The sequence below is a fragment of the Perca flavescens genome, chromosome 4 (assembly GCF_004354835.1).
Source record: "Perca flavescens isolate YP-PL-M2 chromosome 4, PFLA_1.0, whole genome shotgun sequence".
Classification (NCBI taxonomy): Eukaryota; Metazoa; Chordata; class Actinopteri; order Perciformes; family Percidae; genus Perca; species Perca flavescens.
Window position 1 is genome coordinate 37844931 of NC_041334.1, and position 19205 is coordinate 37864135.

General features: G+C 41.6%; 1 protein-coding gene across 1 annotated transcript in view; it reads left to right on the top strand.

Annotated features, from left to right (window-relative positions):
- Window positions 1–19205, top strand: part of iqsec1b (IQ motif and Sec7 domain ArfGEF 1b) — a 238265-nt gene that overhangs the window by 100315 nt on the left and 118745 nt on the right. Inside the window, 1 exon segment of the mRNA XM_028576976.1 lies at window positions 18375–18428. Coding sequence (XP_028432777.1) covers window positions 18375–18428 — 54 coding nt within the window.

The window sequence follows — 19205 nt, forward strand, 5'->3', positions numbered from 1 at the left end:
CTGTATTTAAATTTGGAATGTGGCTTTAACTTTCATATTGCCAAACTTTATGACTGTTTTATAAAAGCAAAAAGCACATTTCAGGTCGGGATATGTTGTGTATGCTGTTGTGAGCTATTGCTTAATTATATATGAACATAGGGACTTTTTGTTGCACAGTTACACATTTTTAGATGTCCGCATTGCAAGAGGTATTGGTAGTTAACTTACATGATATGGATCTGCTTGTTGTGAACACATTCTCACAACCAGTGCGTCAAAAAGTGACACTTGGTCTGGTTGCCTATGGCGTTTGTTACTGACGCAAAAAGTCTCCTTTAGCGGCTAGCCCTTTGGCATCATTTATAGACGCGCTTGGTCTGGACTCTCCGCGTCACTTTTTGACACTCTGGGTCGTGATACGTTTAACTGACATGCAGCACAAGAACGGGACGGTTAGGTTTAGGAAAAGATTGTGGGCGGGGGCACGAACCTCGGTCTCCTGGGTAATAGTCCTGTGTTTTCTGACCCATCCACCACCCCAACCAACCTCTTTAAGCAGATTTTTGGTCTTTCATACTACTCATTACCGTTGTCACTCTTCATACTGCATCATCTTACAGCGCGGCGGTCCCCGATGCTAAAGGGTGATTTTTGCGTCTGTATCTGACGCTGAGAGCCACTGAACTAGCGTCAGTATTTGACGAGCTGATAGTGAGAACGGGTTGTTGTGAATGCTCAGACAAGAGAAGCAATCTGGTTCGATTTGTCTGTTGTTTTGAAGTGTCTATCTTTTTCATTAAACGTGATAAAGTTAGGAGCCTGTGTGCTTTGACTTTTGATTGCATTATGTCTTCGATATGAGGATTACGGGAGCTACGTTGCCTGATTACTGAGAGCTGCAGAAGTGTGCAAGAGAAGAATGCAGAAGTTACCCACAGATTTATAACACTGTTTATTGTCTGGTTTAGCAGTGCGTAAAATAATGAGTCAGAGAGATACATCATTGTGTGTGTTTCTGTTTGAGCAGAGAAGAAGAACAAAATGATGGTGTGCTTGGTTCATTCCCAGCACAGCTCTGACATCTATAGTAATGCTCAGAGAGGAAAAGAGGAAATAGTTTCTGCATTGATTAACCTACTTCTAAGTCACTTGTTTTGATCCACAGCAGCTAAGATATTATGCATATAGTGTGGCCTCTTTTTGTTTGAGCACGGGTTTGTATTGAACTATGTAATTACTATAATTGGAAGGTCCAAAAACACTTTTTCCCATGGACTTAAATGGCAAAAAAGACGTCTGTAAATCAGTGGATACATGTTTTTTAAGCGTCACAACCCCCTGCAAAATGACTCCTTTCACTATCAGAAATGATCCATTCGGGCCGGTAACGTGTAAAGTCTAGAAAGCCGCTGGTGATGTTGTTGCCGTTGTCTAACTCTTTACGCTTTCTTCGGAAAACAACAATCTTCGAGCTACTAAGCAACACGCTGAAAATTGCAAGTTTTGAAGAAAATTCGGATCGTGCAGCAAGGCAGGCCTGCTTGGTTTATTCGGGGAATGATTGTAAAGATTTTCAAAGAATATGTTTACGGCATCAACTCTCTAACTGGGACATTTTTGGACCGATTGGTGGGATTGCTGTGGACAAAGCTAGGGTGACCAGACGTCGCGAAAAATTCGGGACAGTCCCGAAATCCAAGCAGTTGTCCCCAATCCCGGATCGTGCCGTAATTGTCCCGGAAATTAGAGCAAAGTCTCAAGAGCAGACTCTCGAGTAGTCATAGTCTGATAGAACATTAAAAACTGTTCATGGTGATTGAGTCGTCCTGCAGCCAGCCCCCGTCGGCTACTCATTGGCCGCATTAGTACGTAGGCCGTAAGTAGGCAACTAGGTGGGAATTTTGATAACACACATTGCTATTTTTTATTCATTCATTGTTGAAATGGAGGCTCAGGCTGGTGTCCCGGGACCCGATGAACATGTAGCTAAAAAGCAAAAACGTCTCTGCACGTACCGGGAGGAATGGGTAGGGAAATACCCCTGGATTACTGCAGTTTAAAGGGATGCAAACAAAGCGTTTTGCAATGTATGTAGGGAGGAGTTTCTGAATAAAAATAATAAATCATTTGGGTGCAGAGTTTTGCAATTCATGTTAAGTGCAGGCAGCGACGAGAAAGAGTGATTGGATTGGTCGTTGTCAAACGTGCTTTTTAGCATATTGTAGTGTCTTATCTTGTTTACCCGTGCTCATCCGGCTGTGGAGGGGGTGAAGTCAGGTTCATCCGTGGATGAAAGAAGACCACTCCTCGTTCTCTGAGCACCCTCCAAGGCCAGATTGATCGTTTGACAGGGTTACTGGGCAAGCAATGATGCTTCTCATCTCTCACCAAGAGTCCATGAGTGCCATAGGGCAGGAGTCAAGGCCAAACTGGATTAGATCCGCTCAAGATGATGTTGTTTTTGCAGTTGACCTTGGCCATTGTTCAATTGTGATTCAATTTGAAGCCCGTACAATCTGTTGACTGATCGCTGTGAACACGGCTACAAACACATTCCTTCTTGTCTTCTTTTTTCAAAGCAGTAATGGATATCCCCTCCCTGCAACACCGGCTTCCTTTGTTTTCCCTTCAACCTGAATTAATCTGATGAAGTTGTTTTCATATTACAGAATCTTAAATAACTAAATCAGAATCAGAAAAGGATTTATCGCCAAGTAAGTAACACTTACAAGCAATTTGCCTTGTTGGATGGTGCATACCAGGTGTGCATACATAGGCTAAACATTAAAGGTGCTCTAAGCCAGTGGTTCCCAACCTTTTTTCCTTGGCGCCCCCCCTACTCATGTCTAAGAAAAGCTGAGGCCCCCGCCCGAAACCAAAGTTGAGGTAACTCTCGAGATGAAGCCTTACTTTCCTTTTTGATACAGAGCAGTTATCAGCACTGTTACGTTTCTCCTCCATGTTTCATTCATAAAATTGTGATGCCGTGGCGGCAGGAAAAATGAGGATACAACAAAATATATAGTTTTCATACTGACTTTTGTATACATTATATATGCTAGTGTATTATCATCATTTGTTTAACATGTGCAAAACAATTTTTTTTACCTCAACCTCAAACCAGATAAAGACTCGCGCCCCCCCTGTGATCTTTGCCGCCCCCCCTGGGGGTGCCCGGACCCCAGGTTGGGAACCACTGCTCTAAGCGATGTTGGGTGACGTCACTTCTTGTTGACGTTCGAAGTATTGTCAAACAAAACGGAGGCTAGCTCGCCCCTCCCTCCTCCTCATCCCGTCCCCTCCCTTCCACGCACCAACACCCCCAACCCCCACCCCCAAATCCTTCTTGTCGGTTATTGGCTGGAACACGGTTTGTTATGTTTGGTGGTGCAGGTTGGCACAGTTTGTTGTTGTTGCAGTTTGTGGAGCCTGGGCTGTCTACAGAGACCGTGTTTTTTTACAGTGTGTTCAGGGGACAGGCAGCTAGCAGATAGTGAGGAGATGTTTTTTTACAGTGGGGACAGGCAGCTAGCAGATAGTAAGGAGATGTTTTTTTTACAGTGTGTTCAGGGGACAGGCAGCTAGCAGATAGTGAGGAGATGTTTTTTTACAGTGTGTTCAGGGGACAGGCAGCTAGCAGATAGTGAGGAGATGTTTGCTGTATGGGACAAAAAATGTTGTAGCCTAAAAAACACGTGACATCGCTTAGAGCACCTTTAAAGGGAAATAAACAATACATGTGAAACCATTTCAATTATTTTATTGGCAGCACATAATCACACCTGCTGTCCACCCGAAAGCTAGCCTGGATAAACCCTGACGAACTTCCGGCAAATTTGAGATTTGCTCTGCAAGTCACTCTCAGTTACAACTGAGAAGGGTCTGGTGTCAACCAGGCTACCCGAAGGCATCAGAGGGTTAAAAAAAGAAGGCTTTAGGTTATGTGCAGGATGGGCAAAGATGTTGATTGAAAGTGCAAAAAGTTCAGGGTGTCATTTGGGTTGTAAGCATCTCCAGTTTATAATGTTTGTAAGGAACCCTGAGATACCGATGTTTAGTCACCCCACCCCCCCACTGTGAGAATCAGAAGGAAATATTCAGTAATGCCTCCTGCAGAGATGCAGCCTCCATTCTTTTGACCCAAGTTTTTGTTCGGCTCTTTGTTCACTCGGCTGCGACAGTTCCCTAGCGCTTTGTGTGGAGTGGAATGGGAGATAATTAACTGTAATGATAATGGCCACCATTTGCTGCTTCGATTAGTATCATTTTAATCATCATCACATTGTTGTCTGGCTGTGACATGACGTTAATAGGATGTGGTGATAGTGTGTACGTAGTGAGGGCAAAGGCAGTGGTTTGACAAAACAGCAGTATTTGATAGAATTGAACTGAAGACACAAAAGTCTTTGGACTACTTTTCTACAAGTGCAGGAGGATGAGTACAAAATCATTCCATCACAAAGCCAATAAGTTGAGCCAACCTTCAGTAAATTAGGGCTCACATTGAAAGCAGGCTCCTTTCAGTATTCATTTAGTAGTATGAATCATGATGTTTAGAAAAGCAAGTGTACTTTTCTCCTGTATAAAAGTGTGTCCCTGTGAGTTAGAAATCTCATTCTCAATCTAACATTTACAAATTATATCAAGATGAGATGGATCTATGAGAAAGAATAATGCATAAGAATGAGGAATGTAAATTCAGTTATGACTTCACATGATAAACATTGGTCTTTTATGGCGTTTTTCCATTACACGGTACCTCGCCTCGACTCTACTCGCCTTTTTTGGTTTTCCATTACGAAAAAAAGTCACTGGTACCTGCTAACAGGAACTCTTTTTTAGTCTCACCTCCATCGAGGTTCCAAGCGAGCTGAGGCGATACCAAAAGGTGACGTGAAAACCTGCAGACTACTGATTGTAGTCACTGCATCATCATTGCTAGAGACCGATGACGGTGTCCTGAACAAACCCACCATTTTTTAAATAGTTGCGCTGATTTATTTTTTTTTGCTGCCTCCAGCTTCTTTTGAAACTAAATGTGTCTTCTGGCTGTGGCCACATGCTGAGAGTCAAAACCAACCCATCTTCCACGTTCTGTGTGTGCGTCGCGTTAGGTCACGGCAGTTTCCTGCTGCGTCGCTATGACGACCTGCCACGCTCGCCCAAGGGGGTAAGCTTTGCTTCAGAACTCAAACCTCCTATGGCGCCATTTTGATGATACAAAGGTATCACCTCCCGTTAGCATTCCACGGACTAGCATTCATTTTGGCGCCACTTGACAGCGAATAACTTTACATCTGAAGCGTTTAAAGACTCTATTTGTCCATTGTTTATTTCTAAAAAAACACGACAATGTATAAAAGGCTTCATTACCTTGTACCTCACGTTATGGCTCCGTAGCAGACGTTTTTGTAAAAATAGGCTAACGATTGTGTCACATAGTAAAGGAGAAGCTCGCAGGCAGTTTCGACTTACATTAGCTGTTTAAGTTTAATTACTAATGTTAACTAGCATGTTAGTGATCAGTAATTACTAATGTTAACTAGCATGTTAGTGATCAGTAATTAGCCTGTGTCTATGTTATCTCCTTACATATACCTACGCTCTCCGTCTCTGTAAGATTGGGAATGATTGAGATTTCTCTCGGCACAGCTACCAGAAGACTTCACACTTTCAGACAGGTTGATCACGTCACATTTACGTTGTCTCTCTCAGTTGGAGGCTGCTCAGTAAAGCAAGAGATCACCGGAAAAGTGCTTCTAATATCCTTCACTGGTCTCCGTCCAGAGCAACGGGGTCTATTTGTTCATTATATACTGTCTATGCGCTCGCCTCACGCATGAGGCGGTACTAAATCTGCAATGGAAAATGGAGGACGGGGCACCGCGGTCGAGTCGAGCCGAGTTAGTCAGTGAATGTGGCTCATTCTCCCCCCTACTGGAAGAACTCTGCACCCCGTCTGTGAGAGGCCTTACATCTGTTTGGCAGGGCTTGTGTTTCTGTACATGCCACTTCAACAACAACTGAAACATACTGTACAGTATATACACAACTAGCTAATATGTATAGCTAATATTTTGAAAGTGCCTGCCCTTTCCCAAACAGTTTCCATTGACTTATCAGATGGTTCTGTGTTAAAAAAATCATGTGGCATATAGGCTTATGTGTCTCCATTAACGGCCGAACAAGCCATAATTCATTCTGGGCGAGTAACGCACTCAATACATTTTTATACTGTCGTATATTTACATTTTTCCATTTGCATATACACGGTCCCCTCTCACTTACTGAGCACCAATTTAATGTTTATATTCTCACATTCATTACTTTTATATTCAAATCATATTTCTTGTATATATTTTACTCAACAAATGCTCTCATCTTACACGTCTTAAGTCTTTGTAATATCATATATATACAGTATATATACTGTATATGTGTGTACATATAGAAGTGAAAGTCCCTGCACATGATGATATACAACTCTAAGAGTGACATGAATAAATATAAGCCTGACAAAATTAATACTGGCATGTTGGTCCTGTGGGTTTTGATTCCAGGCGATTTATTTTTTTAAATGTTATTAGGGAGTGTGGCATCGTCCCGCGGCATACATTACTGTTTATTTGATCCACCACGCGTCACTGAAGGTTCACGTCTTTACTGGCACTGATAATTTAATAAACTAGCAAGGGCGTTTCTCCCCACGTGTTTGAAAGTGCATCTGAAGCAGTGATTAACATTAAGCCGTGTAATTAGCAGCATGGTATAATTAACAGCCAACAGTTTTGACTTCACCATCTTCATGTGACAAGCCAAACACAACACCTTTTCAAACAGAGAACTAATTTAGTGTGGAAACAAGCAACTTCCTTGTTGTTTTGTTCCTCAATCAAACTGTTGCACTACTGTTCCTGGACTGACTCACACTCATACTCAAATATGATGTATTGTATAATAATCAAATATAGCATATATCCATTTCCAATATGTCTGTAGGTCTATAAAATAAAATAAGTTTTGTACCAGCAGCAATCACTCTGTTAAACAAACGGTAAAATTATTTTTACAAAACGCACAAGCACAAGCACTTTGGTCTTGTCATGTACTATTTTTATTCCTCTTTTTTCTTTTACGTTTCATTACCTGTTTTATATGTTTTAATGTTTTGTGTGTTGTATGTTATGTTGTGGTCTACAAAGTTTTAAGGATGTCCTGCCTCTTAGACTGTAAAACTAGTTTACCTATGGGTACCAATAAAGTAACCTAACCTAACTTAACCTATATAAGTTGTTGTTTGACTAATTCGATTACACTTTAACTGATATTTACACCCATAATATGTTGCTGTTATGTTGTTGTATATTTCAAACGACATGGCACCGAAGAGTTAACCTGACACGCCATATAGTTTGTTTGCACAGAACCGTCTGAAAAGTCTTCATTCAAAACTTTTTGAGAAAGGGCAGGCACTTTAAAAAAAAATACCTGGCAGGTGATTGGACGAAGCATCATTCTATAACGTCCACCATTGTTGTTTTGAACGTACAATTGTGGCCGTCACACACACCTAAACCAGGCCCGTAGCTGCCAGTAACTCCTCACCAGGAATCCGATGTCAAGTCGTATAGTCTCCAGCCATTTCCAGCAGCCTTCAGGCTGAACAGGAAGTCACAGAAACATCCTGTTAGGTCCGATTCTGATGTAATAAAATGTTGTCAGACCCATATATCAGCTTGTACACAGTCTCCAGTTGTTTTTATTATGACAAACTGCATCTGTGCCCATCTGTGGCCCATGGTCTTACAGGGAGGTGTGTTCAGGTGCATTCTGGGTTGTATTGCTATCTTGAGGCAGTGGAAAGTGATCGCGCCATTGACCAACAAAAATCCTGGTCTAAAGTCAGTAACGCAGCATTTTATTGTTATTTTAACAGCAAATTAGTAAAATGTGCCTAAGCTTGTACACAGCGCTCGCACACTATGCTTGTTACACACACAGGGACGCACAGCAGCACACACACATGCAAAAGATTAAAAATTAAAAATATTACAATGTGAATTTGTTTTATATGATACGCCTAAAACACACCTCTGATTAATGAAGACACTAAGTACAACCCTTTAGAACCAGGTGTCCAGTGCACCTTTTTTCTGCCGTTCTAGCAAAAGTGGATTCGTACACGCCCTAAACACACCTGCGCCAGACGCTTCACGCCATGCGCTTAGATGCTTAAAATAGGGCCCAAAGTCTCTCTGATTTCTAAACGTCACCATCACACCACGTGTTCTGTACAGAATAAGACTTTAAATCAGACAAATAGCAGTTAAAATCCTTCCAATTCCATAACAATAAAAAGTTTATATAAAACGTCATCATGTTAAGTCGATTCTGAACCAATCAGCTTAGAGCCAGGCGTTTCCCATCATGCCCTGGGTCTTGAAGTCGGGGGGAGAGCAACTGTGGCGCTTTGCTCTCAGAACTGTGGCCGCCTTGATCTTGTGAGGTTATTGTTGACCACGTGTGCGTGACGTCAGAGCAAGTCGGGATCAAGTCGGACACAAATCTAACCGCCGTGCGTTGGGCGGTGATTGCCGGTGATCGATCCTTCGCAGGCCTGGCTCATCCCGAACGAGCCTATTAGGTTGGAGCCTGACTTGATGGATTTTCATGTGATACGTAATCCCGCAATTCTACACCTGATATTGCAAGAATCCAGCGGCCGTCCAAGTTAACCGAACAGTGGCCCATGAATGAAATTGCATAGTTAAATATTTCATTTTTCCACCGAGTGTCGCTGCCTCATGTGAGCATGAGGTATTTCTGAAGTTGAGAATGGGTCTGCTGGTGTCCCGGGTGTCTCAGTCTCACACATCACACACAGTCGGTGGCTTTCAATCAAACAAGTGGCCTGTAGGTCAGGCAGCAGTCTGCCAGAACACAAGCTGTGGGTGAAACGCAGAAATTCTATAAAATATCAACCGAGTTTTAGAGTAGGTAGGTGGTAGATCGCAGGTGAGTGCAGCAGTTTTGGAGTAAGGTCGTCTGACAATGAATTATTCAGGCGTGTCTCTGGCCTAATGTGAACCAGGATAAAAGTAGATTCTAGATTAACTATATGTCGACACTGTCCTTTTGCTCTGAAGCGAGGGGTCCAGTGGGACATGACTCATTGGGTGAAAACACACTGCCCTCTGTTGGTCCAAAAACATTTACACACAAACACACACGCTCTCTTTCTCTCACCAGGACACACACACCCACACATTAACAAGACTTACAATCATGCCTGATTCAAACAAAATATATATTTATTTGATTGGGACAGTGCATGTTAATAAACAAACATGGAATACATGCATGTAAACATGCCGGATTGTAGCCAAGGGCTAATTTCCATCCGTAGTCCCACGGATGGAACCATTAATAAAATTGTGTAGCCATTCACTCAAATGATATCAGTGACAACGCAGGGTCACCCTGGTCAAATTAATCATTTTTAAGCTAGAGGCAAGACACGTGCTTGCCCTGTCACCTGTTTTTGTGGACAACATGCACACTGCACTGACATGTTGAAATGTGTCAATGAAACGTGTGTAACTGTGCGATCTTGCACGGCCTCAAAAGGCAGCAAGAGGAAGCAGTTACAACACTCTGGGGACTTCATTAGCCAGAAATCCTTTCAAATGACATGACATGAATGTCAGGTGTTGTTGATGTGAATTTAGGATTATTGACTTTATTAGTTGAACTGGAGCAGCCACTGAAAGTGCACCCCTTTTTCTAGGAAGTACAGTTTTCCAGAATACTTAAGTGCCCATTTATTAGGATCTTTTAAGCAACAATAATGGATTTTTTCGTCACTTGGGGACAGCAGAAACAAGCCGTAAACACGACATTGATATGTTACCTTATTGAGTTGAAGAGTCGAAACGATGTGTAAAAACATAGTTATTATTAATGAATTAATAATATATTATAATATCTTTATTAAATTACATATGAAAACAGATATTTTTGGAATCTAGAGCTATTAAATTCATTGCAAACTATTTTGAGTTTGGGTCATTTTAACAGTAAACTGAATATCTTTGAGTTGTGGACAAAACTAGACAATTGAGGACGTCGTCTTGGGTTTTGTTAAACACTGATTGACATTTTTCCCCATTTTCTGGCATTTCCTAGACCAAACAACTGATCAATTAATCGAAAAAAAAGAATCGACAGATTAATCAACAATGAAAATAAGCGTTAGTTGCAGCCCTGTTGGCATCCATCAGGTTTGGGCTGGGTAGCAGAGCTCTGACGAGGTGGGCTTAACATAAAATGTGTCGTTTGAGCCTGGCTTAAGGTGTTTGCCTAAGGGTTTATTTCGCAGATGTGAGGGCAGGACAGCCTGAGGGGGGAGACAGTGACCACAGAGAGGGGAGTGGCTCAACTTTCCTTCCAATCACTCACTCACTCACTCACTCAAACGCACACACACACAGTCCATTACCGCCTCTCACTCACGCCTGTCCTTGCTGCTGCATACACGTAGCAGTGATTAGCAAAGCCATGACACGATCTGCAAATTGGCTTTTCGTCACACAGAACTCACGCTCAATAAGCTGCCATATGCATCATGTACCGCACGGAACAATCTTGAGATTGAATTGCCACTTCACAGCCTCAATTAACATCCTGCATCTTCTCTTTTCCCAAAATGCTAAAGCAGGGTAGTGCAGTTACTGGAGGGATGTGCTTGTGTGTGGTTGTTTTGAGCCCCCCTGCTTTTTTTTTCTCTCATCAGGACGAGCCTCCACTCCTGGGCCCTAATGGCTGCCTTTGATTCGTAGCAATACGACTTCACAGAACCTACCCACCCAACAGCAGTTACTTCTCTGGCTGGGAAAATTGAATAGCTCTAAAGCACCATATGCTGTGAGGGAAACTTGGTCTGAAGTTCCTTCCTTAAGGAAAACAAGAGAGTATTCTCTTACTTCAAGTGTGTTTGTGCGTCTCTGCTTTACTTTTTTTTTTTTATCTGGAATTGATAGCACAACATGTCCGTTGAACACAGTAGATGTATCCACTGTTTACTCTGCCAAGTGACTGGAAGCAGACTTGATCCTGACCAGCAGACATGTCCAGCAGCACTCATTATAAGCGTGTCTACTCCCTATAAGCCTGTTACATAATGGATTATTTGGCTCATTCTGCCCAAGGATTAGAAGCAGCAGTGAGGAAGCAACAGAGACATTTCGCGTCTCCAGATGTGTGCTGCTTGATGATGATGCTGTGTCTCCTGCGAATCAAAGTTCGGGATATCTCTCACAACCAAAATATTTGCTCAAGATCACAGCGATGCCCATGGATTTGCTGGGACAAGCTGGTTCCCATATTTACGGTCTGTCTTTCTGGCCAATCCTAGCAGTTGTTGCCGAGGCTCAAAACTCAGTCTGTCTGAGGTCAGTTTTTTTTTCCCTTCGACGTTCCAACAAAATCAAACATGTTTGATATGGAGTTCAACAGTGCTTTTTTAATGGCTCTGGTTCCCGGGAGTGATTTCCCCCATTCAGTATCTCTTAAGACGTTTCATTAAATGCTGATATAAAGAGTTTTAAGCTTGGAACCAAGCCAACCAGCTACGAGATGAACCGTGACCATGAAACATTTGATTCGGCGCAAAATAACATTTGGAAAACGTAAGAAAGGACAAAGATACAACAAGACTGTGTACAGAAACGATCATTAACATCAGTGGTAGCAGCTCGCGCTAGTCGTTCGCGGGCGGTCAACATTTCCACGGTAACAGCGAGTTGCCAATCTGAGACATCGCTGTTATGCTTAACATTGTGGGTAGTGTAGTATTTCTACTTAAGATCGCTCTTCTTACAGACTTCTAGCATCTACAGGAGCAGAAACATTCGTTTCACAACCACGTAGCTCTGGTTCAGTCTACCTTGGATGGTTTAGACATCATGGCTGAAAATCAAAATCCTTATAGAGAAAATGAATGGGATTTTTACTTCCGGAACCACATTGTTGAGCTCTATTATCGTAAGCAGCAAACCGGCTAGATAGTAAACATGGCGGGGAGGCGGGTGAACGAGTCTCGGTTCTGTGGAAAAGGAAGAGACACTGGTGGAGTTGTGGAGTGAACAAGAGTGCAGGCTTTGACGTGTCCTCCCATGTGTACCACGTCGTGTCCACGTTCTGTGGCGTCTTCTCTTTTTGGCGTTTTTTTCAAACAAACCACTGCACACACAAGAGCAGCTGTGGCTAAAAGCAGCTTCTGTTTTTGCTCCATTGCTTTAACAGTTTTTCTTCTTGTAAATTTCAACGCATTCTCGTCATCGGGTTCATACGATAATGTACGTAAAGTTATGCACACCAATTTTTATGAAATCATGCGAAATTAGGCGACCGCTAGCTACAGAGTATTGTATCAGCGGCAAAAAGTGAGCGATATGCGGCAACGACAGTTAGGTTTAGGCACCAAAACGACTAGTTAAGTTTAACTGTGACAGTGTTTTGTTTTCCCTGGGAGGTGAACTCCACACCCTGGCTTGAAAGTCCTGTGTGTTATGACCCACCCATCCACCCCGACGTCCTCCCTGGGGGGTCCACAGCGCTCTTTTACAGCAGCAGTCAATGCGGTGCACACAGCAAAAAATACGTTGAATACATACGAATAACAGTGCTTTACTTTGCGTAGCTATGTACAAATCTAGTTCAAGTATTGCAAATTGTGACCCTGTAAGTTCCCCAGTCCTATGAAATATTCTAGTCTGTGACTAAAAACTCATTGACATTTTGACAGATTGTCTTTAGATGTGAGATGGTGTCAGACTTTAGTCTTTTCAAAGTCTTTTTGGAGACTTCTAGTGGATGGTAGGCATTAATGTCTCTATCGACTGGTGGGATTCCACGCTAGAAGGCTTCTGCTGGAGTCCAGGCTGGAGTTCTTAGCCCGAGGCTCCTTTTAGTCATAGCCGACAGCCGTGCAGGCGCTTAATGCACAGGACAGAGTCGCTAAATCTAGTCCGGTTCCCCAGAGATGAATTCCTAATGATGAATCAGACCAGAGATGTGACTTTCAGTGTCACTCCTCTCCGTATGTCTCTAAAGATGCTTGATGTTGTGTACTGTAGAAGCAAGATGATTGCCCCTGGGGGGTTTAACTCATCTGCTGTCGAAGGAGGGGTTTAGCAAATCAAATGTACAGCATGCTGCGAGTACATGCAGTAACCGATCCGGCACTATTAATCAAACTGACAAACTCGCCCCCTGGACATTTTCTCTCTGGCTGTGAGCAGACTGAAAACATCTCCCTGGACCTGGATCAGTCGCATTAGCTAAGACTAAGACACAACACCAAGTGGGAGGGACCCGCGGACCTGCAGCCGCGTCGGTGATATGTACCGTTTTTTTTAGAGTAGAGCGGGACTGAATGTCATTAAGTCTCCAGAGAGAGGGAAGGAGAGGATGCTTTCACCTATCGCTATTGTCATGACAACTGCTGTAAAGGCCTCGTCTGTGATTGATGTTTCAGCACCTCCTTCCACCTTGCTTCTTGTCATGGCAATGAGGTTCAGCCATTTCTGCACAGGGTGTATTCCTGTGAGGAATGTGCAGCTAAGCGTGATACATGCAAAGCATATTCCGCAGTCATGTTGTCTGTTGTGAGTGATGGTGCAGCATTTTATTTTGCTTGTCTATTTGCTTTTTCCAGCCTTCTGTTGTATCACACAAAAGCATGATTGGCTCCACCCTCCCTGATTAGGCCTTACATATTCCACGAGGCTACACAACTTTGGGGCTACAACTAACTAATTATTTATCGTCAATATATTATCGTCAGTGAATCTGTTGATTATTTTCTCGATTAAGCCAGTAGTTGTTTGGTCTATAAAATGTCAGAAAATGGTGAAAAATCTCAATCAGTGTTTCCCGGAAGCCCAAGATTTGTCCACAACTCAAAGATAATCCGAGGAGGAGAGAAGAGACTAGAGATTATTCACATTGAACAAGCTGACATCACAGTTTCGACTTTCTTTTCATGAAAAATGACTCAAAACGATCAATCGATCATCAAAGTAGTTGGCGATTAATTTAATCGTTGACAACTAATTGATTAATCAATGAATCGATTAATCTTTGCAGCTTTACACAACTTCACTCATGTGCAGCAGTGAGATGGAAGGCATGGCTGAAATACTGTCAGTGCATCCGCTAAAACCAGCATCTGCTCATCTGCTGGCTTGGCACGTTTTAACTCGAGAGAGAGAAAAGGTCAGCTCAGTGCAAACTAAGAAAATGCTACGCCTTCTTTTCCTGGCATGCTCGGTAGGGTCATTCTGCTGAATACTTGGTAGTGTTTTCTTTTTCTTTTACTGGAAACTCCAGTTTCTTTGTCCTGAGACAGGTCCATTAACAGATGCTGAGGCATTTCACCACTTTAATATGGGGCTGCTGGCCTGCGTGTTGCTGCTTAAGTTGACGTTACCATACTTTACAGACAGCTGATGGAATTTGGTCGCATTTTTCGTCATTTTAGTAGCTATATTTGTTGCTTTTTCTGACTTTTCTGTGGCTTTCTCCGATGTTTTTCTTGTAGTTTTTTAACATTTTGTTGCTTTTTTGACTTTTGTCGCATTTTTGTCAACAAAAGTCAGCAAAAAAAAAATCCTTAGCCATCATTGAATTTATCAAATTATGCAAAACAATGTTATATTTTTTTTTTCCAACAACCTGTTTCACAGCCTGAATATATAAAAACTCTCTGCTTCTGAGTCTCGAAGTTGGCAACTCTCCCAAATTCTGCTTTGAGTGTTGCATATTTACAATTTGAAAAAACTGTTTGCCATATGTTTGGTGTGGCACACAGCTAAGCATTCAAAATGTATTGTGAACCTAAATTCATATGCGGGCCGGATCAAAATTTATATTTTATTCATTGTATGTTATTAGAGGACAAACACACTTCCCAGAAATGTTTTATTAAATCTGGGTAACGTTTCTTAAATAATTCTTTTCTCAGGCTTAAAATCCACACTGATTTACCGTTATATATTTACCGTCGTGAAATTGGCACTAAATGTTATCTTAGGTGGTATTTAAAAGATCTTAAAAAGTCTTAAATTTAACTTTAAGAATCCTGTGATGAGTGTTCATGAAATTCATGAATGTTATTTGTTTATTGAAAAACATCATTCGTGTTCATTTGTACAGTCTTTCCCATCCATATGAATAAAGTAAACTTACAACCACGTTTCAAAATTAACTTTTTTCGTCCACCAGCCATAATGGCTAGTCAATGTTCCAGTTTTACCAGCCACTCGATAGATTCAAGTTGTTTTTTGGGCTGGTGACTGCAGCAAATCCACCAGCCACTTGCGTATTTTACCAACATTTGGCTGGTGGATGGGGCTAATATTGAACCCCGCTTACAACAATCAGAACATCAACATGCCAGTGGCAACAAGTGCACAGATCAACGGGTTGTGTTTAGTTGCCTGGTAACTGAATGAATAGAATAATTTGCATAACAATTTGTTTTCTGTGCAGACTACCCTCAGGTCAACAGTAGAGAGTTAGCAGTCTTCACACCCTAATATTAGATCCAGATTTTTGGGGTTCGGCCGAATACCAAATCCACTGGTTAAGATTCTGCCGAATCCAAAACTGAATACCGAATCCTCAGTCCATTAACACAGTAAACACATTAATGAAGTAAACAACGTCCACATTTTTGTCCTTTTCTGTCCTTCCCTTTGCCGTACCTGAAGTTGCTGCATTTTGGCTGCTGTCTGGAGATTCCTTCATGCACAACTGTGATGTTGTGTATAGTTTAGGGTCCTTGTCACCACGAGACAAATCGACATTTCAAATTGAACATGTAGCTGGACTTGAATGGCCTTCTTTTGACTGAAAGTACTGCCAAACATCAACTTTTTCTGCTCACCAGTTTCATTTTCACTTTCTCACAGCCTACTGCGTTGAACGCTCCACCTACGTTAATCAACGGCGCCGTCATTACATCGACCAGTTTGTTGACCACGGTTCAGTGGAAAAAAATTCTAAGGTTCGGCAGAAACCGAACCCCGTCAAAAAGCCCAATATTTGGCCGAATCCTGGATTTGGTGCATCTCTGCCTAATATATATGACTTCCAGGATCTTAGCCATCGTTTCAAAATAGAGGGGGACAGATTGTTCAGGATAATTTTTATTGAAAGATCTTCTTCCACTTGTCTCTCCAAATTGCAGATTCCAAGTAGCCTACATTTCATTTATGATTGATGGAAACACAGACATTTCCATGAAATTGAGTTCTACCGTTTACTGCTGCACCAATTGGAGACCTGCTAACATTTTTTTACAGGCCACACAGAGGTGGGGCATGCCAATGAACCAAGTATGTGCAGTAGGTTCCTCAATATGCAAAAAGATAAGACATTATTTTCACATTTGAGTATATTAGTCATACATCCATAATATGATGTAATGAATGTTGACCATCTTAGGGTCATGGGCCAGCTGATGATCTACAAGAACCAAGGACCAGCACACACTTTGGTTTATGTTAAACAGTATTTGTTTGATTCGGATCCTATTTATTTTTTTCAAATTTTTCAAACTTAAAAACCAGCACAACTTTGTTTAATCACAATTTTCTGTTGAGTGCGCTTGGATTTTAACAAGCCTTTACTCCTGTTTACAATAATTTATATTTAATTAGACAAGGAATTACTACGTTCTTTGGGAACTGACAAAATGATTAACACTGAAAATGTAATATTGGGTACACTGCCACCCCCTCTCCCCCAGGTCAACAGTAGCGAGTTAGCAGTCTTCACACCCTAATGTATGTGAGTTCATAGCAGCTTTTGCAGCATTTGCCTAATGTAGTCTCTGCTCACTGAAGCTCTTATTACCATGTTGGCCAGGATAGCACATGTGCAGAAGAAAGAAATGTGATTAAGGCCTGAACCTGCCGAGTCATTTGTACAGCAGTCCGTTAGTTGCGAAAGACTCATCATCAGCTCTGGATGAGAAGCACAGAAAAGGATTTGATTCCCTTATGGCTTTCCCTCTGTGGACCTGCCCTCAACACAGCCAGTGGTTTCCATAGAGACCATTTGACCAATCACGTCTCCCCTTCTCAGTACAGTAGTACAGTGAGCATAGTATGTTACGTAGGTCCTTTACAATGAGATAATCCTTGCTTGGTCATCACCTTCTCTCTGCAAATGCACACACACACACACACAAACACACACACACACACACACACACACACACACACACACACACACACACACACGTGAAAGCAGACATGATGATGTGATGGTGACACACGTAACCCACGTAAGATATATAAAAGCTGATTGTTGTTTTTGAAGAGTTGCAGTTATGAACTGTGATAAAAATCATACTTACTGTGTAGTATAATTACATTGTTTCTGTAAAACTGGATTTCTTTTAGGATTTGATTACTTAAAATACAAAAACAAGTTACAACATGTTAAAGCTCCACATGACAGCCATTTTAAAACATATTCAAATTTTATATTCGGATTAACTCAGGATTCTCAATAGGGCTCCAACTAAAAGATTCTTATCGTTGTCGATTAATTTGTCAATTATTTTCTCGATTAGTTGCTTGGTCAGAAAACGGGGGGAAATGACAATTTGGAGTGTTTTTTTCCAAAGCCCGAGATGATGTCCTCAAATGTCTCGTTTTGTCCACAACTCAAAGATATTCAGTTTCCTGTCACAGAGGAGAGAAGAAACTAGAAACATATTCACATTTAAAAAGCTGGAATCAGAGAATTTTGACTCAAACCAATTAATCGATCATTAAAATAGTTGGCAATCAATTTAATAGTTGACAACTAATCGATGAATCAATTAATCTTTGCAGCTTTGCACAGCAGGCTCTAATTGAACAAAAAAAAAAAAAAATATATATATATATATATATATATATATATATATATATATATATATATATATATGTGTGTGTGTGTACAGTGTGAGTCTTTACATTCCCTTTTGTTTTGCAACACAGTCAAGCAAGCACTGATATTGACCATACAAACAGGATTAAGTAGACTTAATGGATATACTGTACTAGTCTATGTACATGATTATAGATTAAGTAGGTTAAATGCAATGGAGATTGTTCCGCTGCTAATGAGATGTGTGGCGCCTGTTACATCATGAGACTGCTTTATGTGAGCCATTATCCCCACTGTGAGCAAGCTTGAATGAGCAGCATGCCCAAGTCAAGGTGTGTGTGTGTGTGTGTGTGTGTGTGAGTGTGAGAGTAGGTGGGTGACTGAGGGAGCGTTAACTGCATGCTAGTCAGTGTGTGCCTCAGCTTTCTGCTCTTCTGCTCCCCTAGACCAGACACAGAGGTTTCCAGCTCCGCCATGACTCACAGACGCCACCATCACTTGTGAGTACATGTGTAAATGTTGCATGCTGGGAGGACTGTGAGGAATGAAGTGGTAGTCGAGGAAATCTGAGAGTTAGGATTTGCCTGAAAAAACTTGATGTAATAGTGGAAAATGCTCACTTGATATATAAAAATGTAAGTTTTATTTCTTATTTATGGAGTGACGTTTTTTTTAAAAACCGAAATGATAGAAAATGTAGAGGGACATTGTGAATGTGCATGTATTGTTGTGTGTGTGCATGCTGTAAGTCCAAACAACCAGAGATGCTACCAGAGACTTTTCAGCTGCACCAACAGAACTAAGGGTGGATGGTATTTGCATAGCACTGATGATGTCACACCAGCCAAGCTATTTTTAGAAAGGGGTCTTAGAAAGGCAGGCTTTTTTTCCCCTTCCTGGAGTGTTATTTAGAGCCTTTCATCAGTGCCTTGTCTTCTCTCAGCCTGTTTAGTCTCACTGTTTTGGTGAATTTGGATCCTCCAATTGTAGCCTGTCACAGTGGTTGGGCCGCCAAATGCATCCACTTAGCATAACTTTACGGCTGTTTTCCCCTAAACACACACAAACACAATAACATTGTGGAAGCTGTGATTTCAATTTTAAAATGAACTAGTTCAGTTCATACTTCATACTTCAACATTTTGAACTAAGTTCACAGTTCCAAAAATGAACTTAGTTCATAGTTCTTTTTTCCATATGCTGCTGCGAGCTATTCTTTTTCAAAATGTTTGCCACAGCCCACATAGAACCACAGACCGCAATTATTTTATCAGTTT